General features: G+C 50.0%; 2 protein-coding genes across 3 annotated transcripts in view; both read right to left on the bottom strand.

The window, feature by feature from the left end:
- Positions 1-392: 392 nt before the first annotated feature.
- On the bottom strand, positions 393-14,015 carry GPS2 (G protein pathway suppressor 2). The gene is made up of 11 exons (XM_083707003.1): positions 13,789-14,015; positions 11,966-12,075; positions 11,770-11,882; positions 10,054-10,133; positions 8,979-9,061; positions 6,913-7,063; positions 6,698-6,784; positions 5,624-5,703; positions 5,138-5,233; positions 4,793-4,876; positions 393-654 (listed from the first exon to the last, which is right to left on the bottom strand). The coding sequence occupies exons 1-11, from the start codon at positions 13,880-13,882 to the stop codon at positions 568-570; spliced, it is 1,065 nt and encodes a 354-aa protein (XP_083563129.1). The 5' UTR covers positions 13,883-14,015; the 3' UTR covers positions 393-567.
- A 3,804-nt stretch (positions 14,016-17,819) lies between these two features.
- The window catches only part of NEURL4 (neuralized E3 ubiquitin protein ligase 4), a gene marked incomplete at its 5' end in the record, with an annotated part of 69,735 nt that continues 67,450 nt past the window's right edge, over positions 17,820-20,104 (bottom strand). For both annotated transcript variants that reach the window (XM_083706502.1, XM_083706501.1), the window contains one exon: positions 17,820-19,661. In XM_083706502.1, the coding sequence (XP_083562628.1) occupies positions 19,457-19,661 (205 nt within the window). In that variant the 3' untranslated portion in view covers positions 17,820-19,456. The remainder of the gene's footprint in view (positions 19,662-20,104) is intronic.

Raw genomic sequence — 20,104 nt, 5'->3', positions numbered from 1 at the left:
TCCCCACTGACCTGCCCCAAAGTTTGAAAACTGCCTGTTTATACTCTTAAGCTGGTGGCCTTCAGACATGTTTGGACTCCCAACTCCCATCGGGCATTAGCCAAGACATCCGGTCCAGAACGTGATGGGCACCACCTTGGGAGAAGTGTCATACTAAATTATGAATGTGTGCAAAATTTGCTTGTTTTGCATACACTTAATTTTAGGGAAGCCACCCTGTTTCCTTCCCTCCGTCCACTTAGAAATACAAATGAGAGTCTACTACCTTCCGGTCAGCTCTTACTGCCCAAAAGTTCTTGCTAATGTTTAGCCAGACTCTCCCAATTTCTATTATTGGGGCAAGATAGTAAGGATGTGTGTGTGGAACAGACACATGCACCGTTGAACGCTCCTCGAATTATACAAAGTTTTATTTAGAGTGCAATCTCTGTTTTCACAAATTACAGCGGAGAAGGGGAGAATAAAGCCACACACATGGTCATCCCACGTATATTTTCTTCCTTTGCGCTGGGACTTGGGCTGAGGTTCGGGGGGGAGTCGAAGCAACGAGAGAGCAGGGCGGGGGCCTCACTTGTGGTAGAAGCGCTGGCCCTGTTGTGGGTGCTGGATGAACGGGTGCCGAGGTGCTGGCTGCGGGGAGGCCTGGAAACCAGACTGCAAGAGGGGAGAGAAAGAGATGTTAAAGGAAAGAAGTTTTCAGTGGTACCTTGGTTCTCAAACACCTTGCTTCCCAAACACCAAAAACCCAGAAGGAAGCGTTCCGGTGTTTGAACGTTTTTTGGAAGCTGAACGTCCAATGCGGCTGTCGGCTACTGTTTCCGGGGCGCCTGCACCAATCAGAAGTTGCCCCTTCGTTTTCGAACATTTCGGAAGTCAGACGGACTTCCGGAACGGATTAAGTTTGGCGCTTTTGTTTTTGCTGTTTATTTTGTGTTTTTGTTTTTGAGGCTTTTTCGGTTCATTTGTTTTTGTGACTGTGTGGAACCCAGTCTACTGATTGATTGATTGATTGATTGATTGATTGATTGATTGCATGACTGTGGAAATAGATAAAAGCCCCCCCCCCCCCCCGTCCAAACAATGACTATCAGAGCAGGTAATAATTTTTTTTGAAAAATTTATCATTACAATACTGTCTTATTTTATAGTACAGTACATTGTTTATTGCTTTCAACTTACAGATCAATGGCCTCGTTAGATAGTAAAATTCATGTTAAATTGCTATTTTAGGGGTTGTTTTTAAAAGTCTGGAACGGATTAATCCGTTTTGCATTACTTTCTATGGGAAAGCGCACCTTGGTTTTGGAACGGACTTCCGGAACGGATTAAGTTTGAGAACCAAGGTACCGCTGTAAAAGAATTAACGGTCACAACCGGAAGGTTGTACAGCAATCCCTCATCTTACACAGGGGCTAAGTGGAAATCGTGGAGGGTCCAACCCTTAGAATTGCCTAATGGGTGAGGAGGAGAGCGAGAGACAGCTTGTGTACTGAGCCAGCCTTGCTCAATGCCCAGCTACCAAGGCAGGGAGCTAAACACTCTTTGTGCCAGCGTAATCCCGGCTCTCCACCTCACTTGGGACTCGCGCTTTTCCAACCAGCCTGCCTTCATTGCACCCACTGAGTATGCAGCAAGATGAGGGGTTTACTGCCTTTGGTTTCCAGGCTGCTGGGTACTGGGTGGAAACTGCCAGTACATTTCTGAGCACAATTCAAAGTGTTGGTGCTGACCTTTATTAAAGCCCTAAATGGCCTCAAAGGCCCAGTAGACCTGAAGGAGTGTCTCCACCCCCATCGTCCTGCCCAGACACTGAGGTCCAGCTCCGAGGGCCTTCTGGCGGTTCCCTCCGTGCGAGAAGTGAGGTTGCAGGAACCAGGCAGAGGGCCTTCTTGGTAGTGGCGCCCGCCCTGTGGAACTCCCTCCCACCAGATGTCAAGGAAATAAGCAACTACCTGACTTTTGAAGGACATCTGAATGCAACCCTGTTTAGGGAAGCTTTTAATATTGAAGAAGTGTGCATGCACACGAAAGCTTATACCAAGAACTGACTTAGTTGGTCTTTAAGGTGCTACTGGAAGGAATTTTTTTTGTTTTGACTATGGCAGACCAACACGGCTACCTATCTGTATTGTATTTTAATACAGTGGTACCTCGGGTTAAGTACTTAATTTGTTCCGGAGGTCTGTTCTTAACCTGAAACTGTTCTTAACCTGCGGTACCACTTTAGCTAATGGGACCTCCTGCTGCCACCGGGCCGCCAGAGCACGATTTCTGTTCTCTTCCTGAAGCAAAGTTCTTAACCTGAAGCACTATTTCTGGGTTAGTGGAGTCTGTAACCTGAAGCGTATGTAACCTGAGGTACCACTGTATTTTGTTGGAAGCCGCCCAGAGTGGCTGGGGAAACCCAGCCAGATTGGCAAGGTATAAATAATTTATTATTATTATTATTATTATTATTATTATTATTATTATTATTATTATTTGTCTGGAGGGCCCTTGGGGTGCCGGTCAGGCTGTGGGCAGTCAGAGTGTCTCCTCTTTGATTCCTCTTGTGCTCCTGTCCTGGCCAAAAGATCACTTCCTCCCAGCCTGATCGAGTGTGCCTTCATGAGTTTATCATCTGTGTGCTAAATCAAGCCGGCCAAGGGCACAGCTGGGGTTGAATTCTTGGTGCCGGCCTGTGGAACTCCCTTCCCCTGGAGCCTTGCCAAGCAGCCAGCACTGTAAACCTCTCAGTTTCTGTCTCTGTCCCTCCCCAACCCACCTTCCAGTCTACGCAGAAACGGTTCAAAGCAGCAGAGGGTTCAGACCGTACCGAACACTGGGCACGAACAGGTTGCCCTCCTGTTAAGGGGCGCAGATTATTTTTAATAAAATGAAGCCAGCCAGGCCTCCCACACTGCTCACACCTTTGGCGATGTTGTGTTTTGGTTTGTTTAACCGCTGCTGCTGTTTTTCATACCAAAACTTGGTTCAAGAATCCTACCGGTAGTTTCGTGCTGGCGTGTTTGTTTGATTGGTTTATCTTTTTAATAGAAAGGTAGAGTAAAAAAATCCTCAAATCGCGAACAGATTGTCTGAACGTTTTCCAAGGAAGAGTCAGAAATACAGTTGTATTTTTTAAAAATAAAATACAATGGTACCTTGGTCCTCAAACACCTTGGTTCTCAAATTCTGAAAACCTGGAAGTGTTCCTGTTTTTGAACGTTTTTCGGAAGCCGAATGTCCGATGCGGCTGTCGGCTATTGTTCTCGGGCGCCTGCACCAATCAGAAGCTGCGCCTTGGTTTCCGAACATTTCGGAAGTCAAATGGACTTCCAGAACAGATTGTTTGGCGCTTTTGTTTTTGCTGTTTATTTTGCGTTTTTGAGGCTTTTTTAGTTTAATTTGTTTTCGTGACTGTGTGGAAGCCAGTTCGATTGATCGATTGTGTGACTGCGGAAATGGCTAAAAGCCCCCCATCCAAACAATGACTATCATCAGCGCAGGTAAGAAAAAAAATTAATACTGTCTGATTATTGCTTTCATTTTATGGATCCATGGTGTCGTTAGATAGTAAAGTTCATGTTAAATGGCTGTCTTAGGGGTTGTTTTCCAAAGTCTGAAACGGATTAATCCGTTTTGCATTCCTTTCTATGGGAAAGCGTGCCTTGGTTTTGGAACGCTTTGGTTTTGGAATGGACTTCTGGAATGGATTAAGTTTGAGAACCAAGGTACCAATGTAAAACTAATGCAGTGTTGTATTCTAGTAAAGGTAAAGGGACCCCTGACCATTAGGTCCAGTCGCGGATGATTCTGGGGTTGCGGCGCTCATCTCACTTTACTGGCCGAGGGAGCCGGCGTACAGTTTCCGTGTCATGTGGCCAGCATGACTGAGCCGCTTCTGGCGAACCAGAGCAGCGCACGGAAACGCCGTTTACCTTCCCGCCAGAGTGGTACCTATTTATCTACTTGCACTTGATGTGCTTTCGAACTGCTAGGTTGGCAGGAGCAGGGACCGAGCGACGGGAGCTCACCCCGCTGCGGGGATTCAAACCGCTGACCTTCCGATGGGCAAGCCCAAGAGGCTCAGTGGTTTAACCCACAGCGCTACCCGCACCCCCTTGTATTCTAGTAGCCCCGCATAAATTGATACACCAACATTGGCAGCATCCGACAGGAAGTCTGGTTGGCGGTTCTGCTGGGGACTGGCCTGTTCAGTGGGGGCTCTCCATTTGCAGAATGACCCCAACCTCAGACTGTACATAGGTCAGAGGCTCACTAGGGAGGAGAGCCACTCTGCATGCGCTCAGAGGTACTGCTATCCGACCTAAACGGAAGAGTCCGCGACCAGAAGGAGGAGGAGTATCAGGAAGAGTGGATTAAATTTAATGATTACTTAGTTAAATAAGTTAAGTTAAATGAACTGAAAACAGCTTGCAGATACTTAACTGGCTCAGGATTTTATTTATGTGAAGTGATGAATTAATATGTTTAATTCCATAATGTGAAGATCTAAGGATGTTAACGTTTAAGTTAAATTTCATAAGAATTGGGATTTGGAAAACTGTTAAAAGGACATGCAATGAAATTCAACCAAGGGGGAGCGAGGAAGTCACTTAACAAAGTTAATAAGTGTAATTTTCAATAAGGTTATGATTTATGTTTGTTTGTCTTGTGTGTTTGTTTGTTTATTTATAAAATTGTGGAAACCAATATTTAAAAAAACAAACAAACCCAGAGGTACTGCCGTGATATGACAAGGCTTGGGATCAAGTGCCGCTCCCCCCCACCCATCCAGCAAGATACTTACCGTGTGGGGCTGTTGTGGGGCGGTTCCGTGGGAGAAGCTGCCAGGGGAGGCTGGGCGGGCCGGGTGGGTATACGCCAAACTGGGCTATAAGGGAGAGAAAGCAGGGTGGGGTGGGCAAAAATCAGCAAGCGGGAGAGAGCAGGATGGAAAGGGGCTGGGCGTCGCGACGGCGGTGGGAGAGGCACCCACCTGGGACAAGGAAAAGGAAGGCAAAATTCACAACAGGCCGAAAACAAGGGGAAGAACGACAACACATTATGAGCACGGAAAACCGCGTTACTGGGAAGCACTGGGAAGAGGGGGAGTAGAAGCAGGAAGAGGGGCAATGTGCCTTCAGGTTCTTACCTTGGCAGCTGTCTGCATCTGCACAGGGATTTGGGGGGCTTGTAGGAGGCCCTGGTTCGGGTGCAAGGCTTGGGGGTGCATCGGGCGTAGGGTCGACTGGAGAGGAGAGGACAAGAGAGGGAGAGCAGAGGAATTAGACCGTCTCCCAAGGTGGGAGGGAATGCACTCTGCACATGCTCTGGTTATTTCACGGCTATTATTATTATTGGTGTCATACTGACTACTTTGGTTTGTGACAGTTTCCCTGATGACGTACCACTGCCGTTTGGTTTTTTAAAATATTGTTAGCCATCTTGTAAGACCTCTGTGGGATAGCCCAGTTGGCAAGAGCATAGGGCTCTTCATCTTGTGGCTGTGGGGTTGAGCCCCACGTTGGGGCCAAAAGATTCCTGCATTCCAGGGGGCTGGTGACCCCCGGGGTCCCTATCCAGCTCTATGAAAGAGCACAGACATTTTCAGAGAGCAATGCTCCTGGTGTGAACTCACCGAATCGGTAAATCCCGACTGCTGGTTTGCGTGCTCCAGTTGTTTCTGCAGAGGGATGGCCGTGCTGGGAGGAATGAAACCTGGAAAAGGGAAGGTTGAAAGAGCTAAGCGTCAGCCTTGCAAGGAAAGAAACAGGGCCTGGGAAGAAGTGTGGGGCTGGTTCATTTTCTCTTTCCTTTTCGGACAACATCTCCCACCGCAGCTCCCCTGCCATCTCATGTCCATGGAGGCGCAGGTCAGTTCTGTGTCCAGAGCGGCTGTCTGCCAGCTCCATCTGGTACGCAGGATGAGACCCTACCTGCCTGTGCACTGTGTGGCTAGAGTGGCGCATGCTCTAGTTATCTCCCGCTTGGACTACTGCAATGCGCTCTACGTGGGGCTACCTTTGAAGGTGACCCGGAAACTGCAACTAATCCGGAATGCGGCAGCCAGACTGGGGACTGGGAGTGGCTGCCGAGACCATATAACACCGGTCCTGAAAGGCCTACATTGGCTCCCAGTACGTTTCTGAACACAATTCAAATTGTTGGTGCTGACCTTGAAAGCCCTAAACGGCCTCAAAGGCCCAGTAGACCTGAAGGAGCATCTCCACCTCCATCGTCCAGCCCAGACACCGATTTCCAGCTCCAAGGGCCTTCTAGCGGTTCCCTCGTTGCAAGAAGTGAGGTTACAGGGAACCAGGCAGAGGGCCTTCTTGGTGGTGGTGCCCGCCCTGTGGAACGCCCTCCCAGCAGATGTCAAGGAAATAAACAACTACCTGACTTTTGGAAGACATCAGAAGGCAGCCCGGTTTAGGGAAGCTTTTAATATTTGATGAACTATTGTATTTTAATATTTTGTTGGAATCTGCCCAGAGCGGCTGGGGAAACCCAGACGGGTGGTGTATAAATAATAATAATAATAATAATAATAATAATAATAATAATAATAATAGGATTTGCCAACCCCTGGCATGCTCTGGTCCATGGGGTCACGAAGAGTCGGACACGACTAAACAACTGCAGACATTATTATTATTATTATTATCATTATTATTATTATTATTAAGATTTGCCAGCCCCTCTGCGGACTTACCAGGCTGAGCCGTGGGAAAGTGGCTATGGATTGTGTAGCCGGGCTGCTGTTGCGGCAAGTACTGCATGGTGGGGAAAGCAGAAGGCCCTGGAAGGGAAAGGAGAGGGGGGTGAAAGCCCGGACTGCTCTGCCCCTGCCACCCATGCCGCGGAGGGAAAAGGATGCAGCGTGGCACCCGATCGCCCGCCTCTCTCGCGCACGGGCTCCATCCTCACCTCGGATCGACTGGCTGCTGGCATAGCTGACGGGCACCGTGTGTTGGCTCTGTCCCACGGCATAAGGGCTGTGCCCGGACTGCCCGCCCTGGTACTGTCCGTGCTCTGCCGTGCTGGCGGGGAAAGTCGGCTGCGTGGCAAAGTGGCGAGACTGGGGAGACAAAGCGCACACAGAGACGTCCCTTAGGGTTACCGCGTGGTGCAGCAAACCTGCCTCACAACTAACCGCTTTGTCTTATTTGCCATGCGACGTATTTTTGTGTTTCCCTGCCGTAAACGGGCCTGTGGCGTTCGGAAGGAAGGGCAGCATATCAATTTAATAAGTAACTATCATACCAGCAGCAACAGCAAAGGCAGCACTGCCACCGCCCGCCATTTTGTGAGGGATGAACTAAGCGTTTTGTTTTGTGTATCTAGGGGGGGCCATACGGAGAATACTGCGGTCGGAAGCAGCATCCGGAAGGAAACTGGAAAAATATCGGGGGGAACCCAGGTCGGCAGTGTTGTTTCCCTTAAAAATAGCTCCAAAACGTCAATTTTTGTTGCGATTTTGCCAAAAACAACAACTTCCTCCCAAGCTCAACAACTTTTGTTTCTGGATTTTCACTTTTTGAAATGTGGCGACCCTAGCTTATCATGTTATGTGGTTTTATACTGTAAATGGGCCTGTGGTCCTTGGGATCGAGGGCAGGATATAAATTTAAATAACAACCACCACGACAATAACAGAGGCAGCGCTGCCACCGCCAACCATCTTGTGAGGGAAACGGGCAGAACATTTGGAGAACGTTTGACTCTGCTCATGAAAAGCAAAATATAACCACTTCCGAGGAGGAATAGAAAACTGTGCTCAGCCCCTGGCACGGTTCTCGCTTGCTTAGGCAGGCCTGCCTTCGTGGCATTTCAACGTGCGGTTTTTATTACGTATTGTTTGTTTTAGACGTATGGCTTTTACTTCTACTCTGAGAAATCTTACATCAATTTGGCTTTATATATCTGCCATGTGCAACTAGTCAATTGCGGGGCATTCCTGGTCAGTCATGTGATCCTGGTTGATCACCCCCCCCCCAAAAAAAGCTCCACAATGGTCAATCCAATGGGTAGATCACTGACAGTTTTTTTATATAGTGGGAGTAGATCGCAATCTCTTGGGCATGAGTAGGCAAACTTAGGCCCAGGGGCCGGATCCGGCCCAATCGCCTTCTTAATCCGGCCTGCGGACGGTCAGGGAACCAGCGTGTTTTTACATGAGTAGAATGTGTCCTTTTATTTAAAATGCATCTCTGGGTTATTTGTGGGACATAGGAATTTGTTCTTTCCCCCCAAAAAATATAGTCTGCACCCCCCCCCCCAAGGTCTGAGGGACAGTGGACCGGCCCCCTGCTGAAAAAGTTCGCTGACCCCTGCTCTTGGGAGTTGGACATGCCTGTTTCATATTATCAGTTTTTTAAACGGATATTTCACATTGCATTTTGCAAACTGCTTAGGAGGTTTCTGCTGATTAAGCAACGAGCCCCTCTTGCCAAATAAATCACCGTATTTTTCGCACCATAAGACGCACCAGACCATAAGACGCACCTAGTTTTTGGAGGAGGAAAACAAGAAAAAAATATTCTTAATCCCAGACAGTGGCGTAGCGTGGGGGGTGCAGGGGGGGCCGGCCGCACCGGGCGTAACATCGGGGGGGGGGCGCACTTGCACTCGCAGCTCTCTGCCCCTACCCGACTCGAGTGCTAAAATCCATGGGTTAGGGGGCGCAAATTACTTGCCTTGCCCCGGGTGCTGACAACCCACGCTACGCCACTGATCCCAGAAGCCAGAACAGCAAGAGGGATCACTGCACAGTGAAAGCATCAATCCCTCTTGCTGTTTTGGCTTCTGGGATAGCTGCGCAGCCTGCATTCGCTCCATAAGACGCACACACATTTCCCCTTACTTTTTAGGAGGGGGAAAAGTGTGTCTTATAGAGCAAAAAATACGGTAATGAATCCTTTGAGGAATACTATGACTTCAGTGTTGAACAAAGAGATCTGGTCTTCCCGGAACAACGGCGGGGAGGCACTCACTGTGATCACTGGAGGACCAAACATTTGCTTGGCTCGATCGGCAGATATCAAGGTACCGGCCCGGTTATGGCCTCCAGGGCTTCCTGCGGAGAAAGGAAAGGAATCCCATTGACATCAACCCTCCAAGCTGTCCAGAGGGCAAGAAAACTCCTTCCCAAAGGGGTGGGGGGTCAAGTCTTCTCTTTCCTCCGATAAAAGACTCTCCGGAAGGGTGATGTGACACACTATTTAATTGGGATCCGCCATTATGGGACAGAGATAAACAGTCATGGGGGAGGCGAGCTCTTAATTTATCATATCTGTACTTCAAGTCCGAATTGGCAAATCTCCCCTGAAAGACTAATGTTTGATGCAACCTGTGAGCCAACGCCTAGATTTCATTTCATGGGAACTGAGTGAAGATGGCGTCTGCCACCAGAGAAGGACTTTTGGGTTGATTTGGCATAAACATCAGCGTGTGAGGACATATTGCGAATGACAGACTTATCAGCTGCACACAAAAAAAAGGAGTCATACAAACTTCACACAGAAGCATATTACTGCTCATTTCAACTCTCCTGTGGAAACAACTCTGAGGCCATGAAGGAAGGAAGGATAACAACAGGAAGATTTAAAGAAGGAACTATTGGAAACTCAAGGCAGTAGAAACATAAGATGACTGGAACCCCACTGAACTCGAAGCATGGGAAGCCCCAACAAAAATTTATAATTTGGCAGAATATTTGGACTATATGAGGTGTATTTGTATAATTTGGAATGTGTAATGTGATCTGATTGGATTGTTAAAATGGAAAACTTAATAAATTTTTTTTTTTTTAAAAGTCTATTCTTTCCTCCGCTCTCCCCTCTCCCATACCTGAAATCTTAACAAGGGAGGCACCTCAGAGGCTTTATGCATGGAATGTCCTGGGTTCGAGTACGACATCTCTCGCTAAAACTGGACCGCAGGTGGAGACTGGCGGCCCGATTCAGCACAAGGCGACTTCAGGTGGGGAAAGCACACCTGCCTGATCCGTGGCCGAACTCTACGCGAATCCTCTTAATGTGCCGCCGACATGGCCAAAAAGAAACGCACCTTGCATGTTGAGGATGTGAGCCCCTGCGTGGACGGCCATTCCTTGCTGGTAAGCGGCTGCCGTCAGCGTTGTCATGTCGCTGTGGACAGGAGGAAGGAGGTCAATAAATCGCCTGCAATAATGGCGGTGAAGAAACCCAACTCAGAAAGAAACTTGATCTTTGCCGGCGCCTGCTCTTGCCATTCGCTGCCCTTTTTGCACATGGCTGTCATTGGCTCCCTTCAAGGTTTCCCACACATTGTGATTTTTGCGTACCGCAAAATATTGCCAGGTCAAAAATTACGAAGCTGATACAGTCGTACCTCAGAAGTCGAACGGAATCCGTTCCTGAAGTCCGTTCTGACTTCCAAAACGTTCAGAAACCAAGGCGTGGCTTCCGATTGGCTGCAGGAAGCTCCTGCAGCCAATCAGAAGTTGCAGAACCCGCGTCGGACGTTCGGGTTCCAAAGAACGTTTGCAAACCGGAACACTCACTTCCGGGTTTGTGGCATTCGGGAGCCAAAACGTTTGAGTCGCATGGCGTTCAAATTCTGAGGTACGATTGTATCGTGATATGGACTTCAAACCGGTATTGGACGGTACATGAACGTAATTATTTTATTCTTTTAATTTCTATATCACTTTATATTTTTAAGAAAAAGCTCAAAGTGGTTTACAGCAGGGGTCGGCAAGGATTACCTCGCCTGGGTGAGCTCACTCCCGCAGAGATCGCTCCATGGGCTGGATCGCGTCAACCGAGTCCCTGCTCTGCGCTGAGCTGGTTTAGCTCAGTGCACAGTGACTCACTGAGTGAGCGGCTTGGTTCAGGGGCGGCTTGGTTCAGTGGGCTGTTTAAACAACCTCCATGGACCGCTTATGGCCCATGGACCACAGGTTGCGACCCCTGGTTTACAGCATATTAAATCAATAAAACATAAATAAAACAATCTGAAGAAAATCTAATATAGAGTATACAGTCAAAGCAAGATGTGGATCCTTATATTACCCTACAGGTTGCTAAATTCCTAACAGCCGTCCTCTCGTACAAGAGACGGAATGGAATGTTAGCTGATTATTGATAGTTATAAGAATTTTCTATAATGACATCAGATATTGATTTTAGTGTAGTGCCTAGAATTTTTAATCTTAATCTTAAACTTTTCTTATGAATGGCTAATATCTGTCCTTGTGAGTTGTGAACTGTGTGGTTTGTACGAGTCCGCTGTTTTATTTGATTTGTTTTGTTGGGTTGTGTTTCATGATGGGTGTAAAGCCGAATAAACATTTTGATTTGATTTGAGTCAAAGCAACATAACATCGCCCAGCCCTATGTGGAGGCCAGCATTCCAAGCACACTCACACCACAGAACAGGCTATGGGCAGTTTTATTTTCAATTCCTTGCCTAATAACTGCTAAGCACGGAATTCGCCTTTTTCTTTTAGAAGACATCTGAAGGCAGCCCTGTTTAGGGAAGCTTTTAATGTTTAATAGGTTATTGCATTTTAGTGTTTTGCTGGAAGCCGCCCAGAGTGGCTGGGGAAACCCAGCCAGATGGGCCGGGTATAAATAATAAATTATTATTATTTTTCACAGCGGTCAAACCCTGGCTCAGCATCTCCACGAGGACCCTGTGGTCCTGCTCCTGCTCGGTCACAGCCAGTTCAGAACCCACAAACATAAACACACAGTTAGGATTTTCCCCTCTGCATCGCTAGACGTTTGTGATCTCGCCAACCTTTGCTCCTTGCGACGTCGTTTCTCCTCCTCGTGAAGCACTTTTTTCAGCTGAAGGAAAAGCTGGTGCTTCTCCTCCTGTAGGGCCAGCAGTTTCTCTTCCAGCTTCATGATCTGCGGGTGGAAAAGGGGTCGGAGGTGAGCTGGGATGTCTCCAGGGATGGAGGTCTCCCAAAACAAAGGGCCGCCCCACAGACCTGCTCCTTCGTCTCCTCCAGGGACATCCGCTCTTCCATCTCCTTCTTCCGACGCCTCTCCTGTTCCTCCTTCATCTTCTGCTCCATCATCTTGTCGACTTCTTCCTCCTCTGCAGGACCAGGGGGAAAGGCATAATAATAATAATAATAATAATAATAATAATAATAATAATAATAATTTATTTATACCCCGCCCACCTGGCTGGGTTTCCCCACTCTGGGCGGCTTCCAACAGAATATTAAAACACAATGATCTATTAAACTTTAAAAGCTTCCCTAAAGAGGGAGGATGATGATGATGATGATAATAATAATAATAATAATAATAATAATAATAATAATAATTTTTATACCCCGCCCATCTGGCTGGGTTCCCCAGCCGCTCTGGGCAGCTTCCAACAGAATATTAAAACACAATAATCTATTAAACATTAAAAGAGGGAGGAATAACCTTCCCAAAATGCAACTTCCATGGAGCCTCAACTCAGTTGAAGACTTGTTCAGGTTCTGCACTACTTAGGCAGGAAGAACCAGTTGCACAAATATAGGATAGCGGACACTTGGCTTGCAAAAAGGATCTAGGGATCTTGGTGGACCACAAGCCGAACGTGAGCCCACAATGTGATGCAGCAGCAAAAAAGGCCAATGCTATACTAGGCTGCATCAATGGAAGTCTAGTGTCCAGATCAAGGGAAGGAATAAGGTAAAGGGACCCCTGACCGTTAGGTCCAGTCGTGGCCGACTCTGGGGTTGCGGCGCTCATCTCGCTTTACTGGCCGAGGGAGCCGGCGTACAGCTTCCGGGTCATGTCGCCAGCATGACTAAGCCGCTACTGGCGAACCAGAGCAGTACACAGAAATGCCGTTTACCTTCCCGCTGGAGCGGTACCTATTTATCTACTTGCACTTTTGACGTGCTTTTGAACTGCTAGAGGTGGGACTGAGCAACGGGAGCTCACCCCGTCGCAGGGATTCGAACCGCCGACCTTCTGATCGGCAAGTCCTAGGCACTGTGGTTTAACCCACAGCGCCACCCGCGTCCCAAGGAAAGGAATAGTCCCGCTGTATTCTGTCTTGGTCAGACCACGCCTGGAAGACGGCGTCCAGTTCTGGGCACCACAATTTAAGAAGGATAAGGTGTGCAGAGTCGGTGACCAAGATGGCCAAAGGCATGGAAAACAAGCCTTATGAGGAACGGTTGAAGGAATTGGGTATGTTGAGCTTGGAAAAGAGGGGACTGGGAGGAGATCTGACAGCCATCTTCAAATCTCTGAAGGGCATGGAAGATGGAGCAATCTTATATTCTTCTGCTCTGGAGGGTTGGACAGATTAAAGTTGCAAGGAAAGAGATTGGGACTAAACTTCAGGAAGAGCTTTCTGACAGTAAGAGGCATTTGACAGGGGAAGGATCTCTCTGGGATGATGCTGGGCTCTTCTTCCTTGGAGGTTTTTAAGCAGAGGTTAGAAGGTCTTGGAAGTTTCAGTTGGGATTCCCGGATTGCAGGGGGTTGGGCTGGATGAGCCCTGGGGTCCCCTCCAACTCTGCAATCCTGGGATTTCTCCCGAGCAGGTCAGTGGCGGTCGGCATCCTCCCAGCCTAGTCTACCTGACAGGGTTGCGGGTGCGGGGATTGCGCGCCGCCTGGAGCACCTTGCAGGCGGGATACAAACTCAAATGCAAATGCATGCAAATGCAAGTACGTGCAACTGCATGCAAATGAAACGACAAATGCAAATACAAGTACATGCAAATGTATGCAAATGAAAATGCAAATGCAAGTACATGCAAATGCATGCAAATACCCCCCCCGCCTCTCTCTCTCACCCTGCCGCTTCCTCTCTCTCTCCACCATGACGTGCCGGTGCAAGGCGCGGGCCATGGCCGAGCTCAGCTTCGGCCTCTCCAGCAGCGCCGGCATGGCGGCCTCTCCGGCTGCCCGGGGCGCCCGGGACCCAAGGCGGAGAAGGAGGCTCCTCGGAGGCCGCGGGAAGAAGGAGGAGAAGCAGCCCGGGAGAGGCGACGCCAACACTCCGCGCGGCTTCCTCTTCCGGGTCACAGCCGCCCCGCCCCCCCCCACTGCCGGGGACCCAGGAGTCCGGGCAGGCTCCACCCCCACAACTGGCTGAAGGGGACCCAGGAGTCCGGGAAAGGGATCCCCGCTCTCCCCCAACTGAGAAAGGGACCCAGGAGTCCGGGAAAGGTCTCTTCGCTCTCCCCCAACTGAGAAAGGGACCCAGGAGTCCGGGAAAGGTCTCTTCGCTCTCCCCCAACTGAGAAAGGGACCCAGGAGTCCGGGAAAGGTCTCTTCGCTCTCCCCCAACTGAGAAAGGGACCCAGGAGTCCGGGAAAGGTCTCTTCGCTCTCCCCCAACTGAGAAAGGGACCCAGGAGTCCGGGGAAGGGATCCCTGCTCTCCCCCAACTGAGAAAGGGACCCAGGAGTCCGGGGAAGGGATCCCTGCTCTCCCCCAACTGAGAAAGGGACCCAGGAGTCCGGGGAAGGGATCCCTGCTCTCCCCCAACTGAGAAAGGGACCCAGGAGTCCGGGGAAGGGATCCCTGCTCTCCCCCAACTGAGAAAGGGACCCAGGAGTCCGGGAAAAGTCTCTTCGCTCTCCCCCAACTGAGAAAGGGACCCAGGAGTCCGGGAAAGGTCTCTTCGCTCTCCCCCAACTGAGAAAGGGACCCAGGAGTCCGGGGAAGGGATCCCTGCTCTCCCCCAACTGAGAAAGGGACCCAGGAGTCCGGGAAAAGTCTCTTCGCTCTCCCCCAACTGAGAAAGGGACCCAGGAGTCCGGGAAAGGTCTCTTCGCTCTCCCCCAACTGAGAAAGGGACCCAGGAGTCCGGGGAAGGGATCCCTGCTCTCCCCCAACTGAGAAAGGGACCCAGGAGTCCGGGGCTGGGATCCCCGCTCTCCCCCAACTGAGAAAGGGACCCAGGAGTCCGGGGAAGGGATCCCTGCTCTCCCCCAACTGAGAAAGGGACCCAGGAGTCCGGGGAAGGGATCCCTGCTCTCCCCCTGAGAGGGGGACCCAGAAGTCCCCGGACAGGCGCCCCCCTCTAACCAGCTGACTGGAAGGGACCCAGGAGTCCTGCGTGCTCCTGCTCAGAAGGGAAAGGGACACAGGCATCCGAGAGGGCGGAAGAGCCCTGCCACTTGTGGCCTAGGGGGTTTCCTGTCGGTGTGAGGGGTGGGGAGGGAGCCTTATGAAGCCCCCCCCCCATCTGTGCTGAGGGAAGGTCGCCTCCCCTCCCCCCCAACCCCAGATGTGAGAGAAGGGACCCAGGAGTCCGAGAGGCAAAAGGAGCGCTAAGTGCTGCTGGCGACGCCCTCTCTGCCCGCTGGCCTTTCCACACGTGAGACACGTGTCTGTCTGTGTTCTGGGGCCTCATCCTATTTTCCTGACATTGCAGTCTGCTTTGAACTGTTTCCTGGATTTTAAATGGTTGTAACCAGACTTGGGACCATTTGGTAAACAGGGAGGGGGCGTTGGGTGATAATATTGTTATGAATAAATCCCCTTTATTCCTCTTCACCCCTTTGAGAAGCTGACCTCCACCCCATCAGAAACACACACACGTTACAAGCGCCTTTCTTCCTTTCCTGGGGGGTAGCCCCACTGAACCCCATGGGACTTACGTTTAAATACTGTATTTTTCGTCCCATAGGACGCTCCGTCCCATAGGACGCAACTACTTTTTTGGGGGGGAAATAAAGGAATTTTCCCCCCTTTATTTTCCCCCCAAAACCAGGTTGGGGAACAGTGAGATGGCGGTGCTGCGCCTCCCCGCTGTCCCCCGAGCTTGTGGGGCTGGCCGATGTCTGCCTGGCGCGAGGGGCGCTCTGCTTCAGGGCGCCCCGCGCGTCGGGTGGCAGGCTACTGTCCGCAGCATGGGGAGCCCTGCGGGGAACTCCCCACGCTGCGGATGTCTGCCCGGCGCCAGGGGCGCTCTGCTTCAGGGCGCCCCCCCGGTGCGCAAGGCTTGCCAACACCTGCGCGAAGCATGGGGCATCCTCCGAAGGGCGCCCCGTGCTGCCAGCTGCCGCCCGCAAGCCTTGCGCGTCCGGGGAATTCCCCCCGGGCGTGCAAGGCTTGTGGATGTCTTCCTGAAGCCTGGAGAGCGAGAGGGGTTGGTGCGCACCGACGCCTCTCGCTCTCCAGGCTTCAGCAAAAGCCTGCATTCGCCCCATAGGATGCACACACATTTCCCCTTTATTTTTGGAGGGGAAAAAGTGCGTCCTATAGGGCGAAAAATACGGTACATATTCTGAAGTTTGTGGGTGCTGGACTCCCCTAAACTCCTGGGTCGTTAGGGGGCAGCGCCCTGAGTGCGGCCAAAATTTGGCACCCCCATAATATTTTTTTATACAATAATTGTGTAGGCACCCGTATAAATATTGGACTATTATTATTTTGCACCCGGCACCACCCTAAATCCAGCACTGGTCCATTGGACGCTAGAATCTCAGTAAGGCTTGGGGTGTCAAAAGTTTATTAAGCTAGGCTACTACTCTCCTGTGTGAAGTGAAAGCTATAATAATAATAATAAATTTTATTTATACCCCACCCTCCCCAGCCAAGACCGGGCGGCATTTGGGACCTTTTAAGTTTAAGAGACGACACGATAGAAGCTTGTAAAATTAAGCGTGGCAAAGGGAAAGTTTTCCTCGTAACACGGGAAATCCCGGGCCCCCCGTGAAGCTGAAAGGTGGAAGATTTAGGCAAAGGAGGAAGATGTACTTGCTCATCCAGGACACATTTAAACTGCGGAACTCCTTGCCACAGGAGGCCAACTTGGGTGGTTTTCATAGAATCCTAGAGTTGGAAGAGACCACAAGGGCCATCGAGTCCAACCCCCTGCCAAGCAGGAAACACCATCGGAGCACTCCTGACATATGGTTGTCAAGCCTCTGCTTAAAGACCTCCAAAGAAGGAGACTCCACCACACTCCTGGGCAGCAAATTCCACTGTCGAACAGCTCTTACTGTCAGGAAGTTCTTCCTCATGTTTAGGTGGAATCTTCTTTCTTGTTGTTTGGATCCATTGCTCCGTGTCCGCTTCTCTGGAGCAGAAGAAAACAACCTTTCTCCCTCCTCTATGTGACATCCTTTTATATATTTGAACATGGCTATCATATCACCCCTTAACCTCCTCTTCTCCAGGCTAAACATGCCCAGCTCCCTTAGCCGTTCCTCATAAGGCATCGTTTCCAGGCCTTTGACCATTTTGGTTGCCCTCCTCTGGACACGTTCCAGTTTGTCCGTGTCCTTCTTGAACTGTGGTGCCCAGAACTGGACACAGTACTCCAGGTGAGGTCTGACCAGAGCAGAATACAGTGGCACTATTACTTCCCTTGATCTAGATGCTATACTCCTATTGATGCAGCCCAGAATTGCATTGGCTTTTTTAGCTGCCGCCTCACACTGTTGGCTCATGTCAAGTTTGTGGTCAACCAAGACTCCTAGATCCTTTTCACATGTACTGCTCTCAAGCCAGGTGTCACCCACCTTGTATTTGTGCCTCTCATTTTTTTTTTGCCCAAGTGCAATACTTTACATTTCTCCCTGTTAAAATTCATCTTGTTTGTTTTGGCCCAGTTCTCTAATCTGTCAAGGTCGTTTTGAAGTGTGAAGGTTTTAAAAGAGGATGGGACAAATTCCTGGAGGAAGAGAGGGCTGTTGGTGGTTGTGCTCTCCTGCAGCAGTTGAAAGCGGCAATGCTTCTGGCCACGAGTTGCTGCAAACTGCAGGTGGGGAGAGGGATCTTGTGTTCGAATCCTGCGTGCAGGTTTCCCAGAGGAAATAGACCCAGCAGGCTCTATTTTGGTTGTAGGGAAAAGAGACACGGACACTGAACCAGCTGAATCCTGGTTTATAAACCCTTGCAAGGAAGTTGGGGAGAAACGCACTGTACAACCTTTTAAACTTTTGTTCAAAGAAAAAAAAGGGAAACGAAGTTTTTTTACAGAGGTTAAAAAAACAAAACACCCCAATGCATGTCATTTTCCAACAAATAAAGTGAAAAAGCAGCATAAATACCATTTAAAATATATATAAATCAAAGGGGGACGGGGTGGGCATTAAAAGCCATGTACCCTTTCGCCCCTCAAGAAAATTCACATTTTTTTTTTTTAATTTTAATTTGACAACCAACACAAGGTTTTAAATAAATAAGGGAAGGGAGGGGGGAGAATAATCAATAGTCTTGAGAAGGGAAAATGGGTGTTAACACACACTTGAGAAATGCGTGCCGGGCTCCTTCAGGATATAAAGAGCAAGGAAATTTAATTTGCGGGGGGGGGGGGGGGAGAGGGTGATGTGCTTGTTGTATGGGGAATGGGGGGGGGGGTCGGAAGAAAGGAGGAATCGCCGGAGTTCTCTGGAGAGAAATCGTGGTACGGGTGGCGAGTTCGAGAAGCTGGGTGTGAAATTTGATAAATCTGTGTCTCTTCTCTTAGGTGGGAATAACTGGAGGGAAATCGTGGTTTGGTTTGAGTTTGAGAAGCTAGGCGTGAAATTTGATAAATCCATGTCTCTCTCCCCCCCCCCCCCCGGAACCCACCTTTGAAACCTTCCACGGGGTAAGTGCTTGTTCACAGACTGCGTTAATTAAACACACACACACACACACACACACACACACACACACACACACACACACACCATTCCACACCTTACACCACAACCTTCTTGGGGCGGGGTACACAAGAGTTGGTGCAGAAGGCTGAAGAAAGGGTGGTGGTGGGGAGGATGAAAATTAAAAACACGCACACGTACTAAGGAGCAAGGAGACCCACGCTTGGGGGGCGGGTGTGAATCTGCCCCTCTGCTTTCTCTTCCAAGGAGGGGGCAGCGGCTGCCCCCTTCACGCCACCCTCCTGAAATGTCCGAACCTGTCGCAATGCGGCCGTCGAAGAAAAAGAGAGGGGGCCGATATCACCCCCAACCCCCCCCCCACACTTCCTATCCTTTCCCAATGAACAGACTCAACACTGCAGGGGAGGGCGAGTTTGGGAGGGAGGGAGGGAGGGAGGGAGGAAAAGGGTGAATTTTGCCGGTATAGAAACCCCTGGGCGTTCCAGAAAGAGCCCCCACACCCCAAAATCTGCAAAAGTCCTTTTGTGGCAACTAATTCCCCTGCCCCGCTTACCCCCAAAACCCCCTCCCCTCATGCTCTTAAATACAAGGCTCAACTCAACACTCCCCAAACATCCCAACCCCCCCAAGTTTAGCTTGTCTCTGTGCAAAAAAAGGAAAAATTGGGGGGGTAGAAGAAGCAGCCGTCTGTGGCCACAAGGGGGCGACGCCGTCCTCTGCCCCACTGAGAGACAGGGGGGGCAGTCTTTTGTGCCTGTCGTCGTCATCCCCCCCAGTCTGTGCGTAGCAGGGAGTCAGGGGTTTTGTTTTTTGGCAACAGCCTCTACCCCCGCCGCTCTTCCCCGCCGAACGCCGTGGCGTCGTCATCGTCAGCGCTCCTGGGCGGAAGGCGGTCCTCATTCCACGCGGACGAGGAGCCCGTAGAGGACGGTAGCACCTTTCTCCTTGGTGACCCACTCGATGTCGGCGCTGCTGAAGCGGGGGTCCAGGGGCTCGGGGGCCGCCAGCGACTGGGCGCAGACTTTGTAGGACCCGGGGCGGACGCACACCTGAAAGGCCACCTGGGCCGAATGCTGCCGGTGGGACTTTGGGTCTTTGAATCTGTGAGAGAGAAGGCGGGCAGAATCAGGGGGCCGTGAGGTTAGCAGGAGACCTAATAATAATAATAATAATAATAATAATAATAATAATTATTATTATTATTATTATTATTATTATTATTATTATTTATGTATTTATATCCTGCCCTCCCCAGACGAAGCCGGGCTCAGAGCGGCTAACAACAATAAAAGTAACACAGCATTCTAAAATCAGTTCATTTTAAAATCAATTCAGAATCAAATTAATGGCAACCATTGGGCTAGAGATCTGCGAGGATTACGAAAGGAGGGGGGGTCAGACTGTGTCTTGGCCAAAGGCCTGGTGGAACAGCTTCATCTTGCAGGCCCTGTGGAAAGATGTCAAGTCCCGCAGGGCCCTAGTCTCTTGGGACAGAGCGTTCCACCGAGTCGGGGCCAGGGCCGAAAAGGCCCTGGCCCTAGTTG

Source organism: Podarcis gaigeae (genome assembly GCF_964106915.1).
Source record: "Podarcis gaigeae genome assembly, chromosome: 13".
NCBI lineage: Eukaryota > Metazoa > Chordata > Lepidosauria > Squamata > Lacertidae > Podarcis > Podarcis gaigeae.
Note: the sequence above shows the minus strand (reverse complement) of the source record. Positions and strands in the feature narration are given on the sequence as shown.

What these genes read in the sequence shown, in the direction of transcription:
- GPS2 (XM_083707003.1), bottom strand. Translation starts at nt 13,882, where the DNA reads ATGCCGGCGCTGCTGGAGAGGCCGAAGCTGAGCTCGGCCATGGCCCGC. An exon ending in TGGAGGAGACGAAGGAGCAG is followed by an intron (nt 11,883 to 11,965) that starts GTCTGTGGGGCG and finishes TTCCACCCGCAG; the next exon opens with ATCATGAAGCTGGAAGAGAA. An exon ending in AGTCGGGATTTACCGATTCG is followed by an intron (nt 5,234 to 5,623) that starts GTGAGTTCACAC and finishes TCTCCTCTCCAG; the next exon opens with TCGACCCTACGCCCGATGCA.